This window comes from Silene latifolia, chromosome 11 (genome assembly GCF_048544455.1).
Source record: "Silene latifolia isolate original U9 population chromosome 11, ASM4854445v1, whole genome shotgun sequence".
NCBI lineage: Eukaryota > Viridiplantae > Streptophyta > Magnoliopsida > Caryophyllales > Caryophyllaceae > Silene > Silene latifolia.
In genome coordinates this window covers 151302395-151304480 of record NC_133536.1, presented here as the reverse complement: position 1 = coordinate 151304480, position 2086 = coordinate 151302395, and the positions used below count along the sequence as shown (strand labels likewise).

At 43.5% G+C, this 2086-nt stretch overlaps 1 protein-coding gene across 1 annotated transcript; it reads right to left on the bottom strand.

Annotated features, from left to right (window-relative positions):
- Nucleotides 1-629: 629 nt before the first annotated feature.
- On the bottom strand, nucleotides 630-1160 carry LOC141614154 (uncharacterized). Its single transcript, XM_074432910.1, has 3 exons — nucleotides 1148-1160; nucleotides 785-1057; nucleotides 630-667 (listed from the first exon to the last, which is right to left on the bottom strand). The coding sequence occupies exons 1-3, from the start codon at nucleotides 1158-1160 to the stop codon at nucleotides 630-632; spliced, it is 324 nt and encodes a 107-aa protein (XP_074289011.1).
- Nucleotides 1161-2086: the final 926 nt, after the last annotated feature.

Here is a 2086-nt window from a genome sequence, read left to right as displayed (position 1 = left end):
GTACTCTCGTGGTTAGTAGGGTAAATATTTATCTCGTTAAATCCACTGGAATTAGCCATGAATGTAAGCATCTCATGCCCTGCCGTTGCATCTACCATGGCGTCAATATGTGAAAGAGGAAATGGATCTTTAGGGCAGGCTTTGTTCAGGTCAGTGTAATCTACACAGACTCTCCATTTACCATTCTTTTTCTGCACGACCACTACGTTTGCCAGCCACTCAGGGTACATCACTTTCCTGATCATGCCCATGTCAAGGAGTTTGTCTACTTCTTCATTGATAATGGCATTTCTTTCTGGTGCAAAATTTTGTCTTTTCTGTTGAATAGGCTTGAAAGATGTGTCAATATTGAGTTAATGGGTAATTGTAACACCCCAAGTTATTGAGAGTAAGGTTGTTCCACATCGAGGAATTGAGGAGGTTGTGATATGTTTATAAGGGATTCCACCCACCACTTAGTAATAAGGCCTTGTACTTTTGGGCTTAAGTGAGGACAAGTAATGGGCCCAAAGGTACATATCCCATCTTATTGGGGGTGTGTTACGACCATAGTGGGTCGGGTTGTTATAGTAATAATATCAGTACTAATTCCAGTCATATCAAAATGAGACCAAGCAAAACAGGAAGATTTATTCGGGCCTGACTGAATCAGGAGCGTCAGAGCCAACTACAACATACATGTCAGGATACTCAGGGTTGAGGATTAACTAATCTGTTTCCATCCTGGGTGGTGCTACATATGTGCTCCTGACAGGGTACGGTAATTGCTATGCGAGGGACATACCTGCCTTGGATAGCTTTAGGGCCTCTATATTACATTCCTGGGCTGACTTATGCTCACCTTTGATGGTTGCCACTGCCCAGTCTGTTGTTATCTTGATACGCTGAGGATAAGTAGAGGGGATAACCTTGGCATTGTGAATCAAGGGTCTGCCTAGAATGACATTGTAGGAGGATATACAATCTAAAACTCCAAATCTTTCATAAGATGCAACGCCTTCAACATAGGTAGGGAGATAGATCTCTTCGAATGTATTCTTTGTCTCGCTGCTAAACCCTACCAACACATTAGACTTCTTGGTGATTTAATCCTCGCTGATGTTCATGGCTTTGAGTACATCCAGCATGATCAGGTTCACTGAGATACCTCCGGCTACCATGATTCTCCTCATGTTGGCAGTCCCAACATGCATGGAGATCACCAGGCCATCATGAAGTAGGTTAGGGATGCCCACCAGATCACAATCATTGAACGTGATAGGTGGTATGTTGCCAGGCTTGCAGGGTGACTTAGTTTGAGGAGTCTTGGCTATCTTTTTTTGCTATTGAACTGGTCAGGCCAAAAATCTCTGATCCGCCATTTATAAATTTTACTTCATAGAGTGGAGTTGGTGAAGGGATATTGCGTTCCTGCTTTTGCTCTTGATTGACTTTGCCGGGATCTTCATTCCTGCCTCTGGCTTTGATCAGATCTTTGAGGTATCATGCCTTTAACAGGTAGATCACTTCTTTCCTGAGAGTATAGAAATCCTCCATTGTATGCCTTATATCCATGTGAAATTCACACCACTTGGTATGGTCCTTCCTTGGATTTGGATTGCCTGACTTTCTAGGACACCTGACCATTGGTCCCATGTTAACCAGTCGCTGAATCAAGCCTGCAATGTCAACACAGAGGTTATGTTCAGAAATAGGTGGATGAACTTTAGCCTTACCTTGCTGTTCTTGCGCTAGGTTGACTTTTGACTGATCAGGCCTGGTGTATGGGCCTCTCCTGTAGTTATTGTCCCTGTTGGCGCTTCTCTTGTTCGGCTTATCATAGTCTTTTGCATTGTTGGGTCCTCCAACCTTGTAACTCTTATGTTCCTCTAGCCCGATATAGGTAAGCGTCTTTGCCTGCACGTCTTCGAAGGAAAGACATGGATACTTGGTCAGTTCACCATTGATATCACTATTGGGTAGTAATCCCTGCCTGAATACTTCCACTGTTGTTCCAACGTCACACCTGGGAATTGATACTTTCTCTTTCTTGAATCTGGCAAGTAAGACCCTGAGGGTCTCATCTAGTTTTTGGGTAATCCTGTAC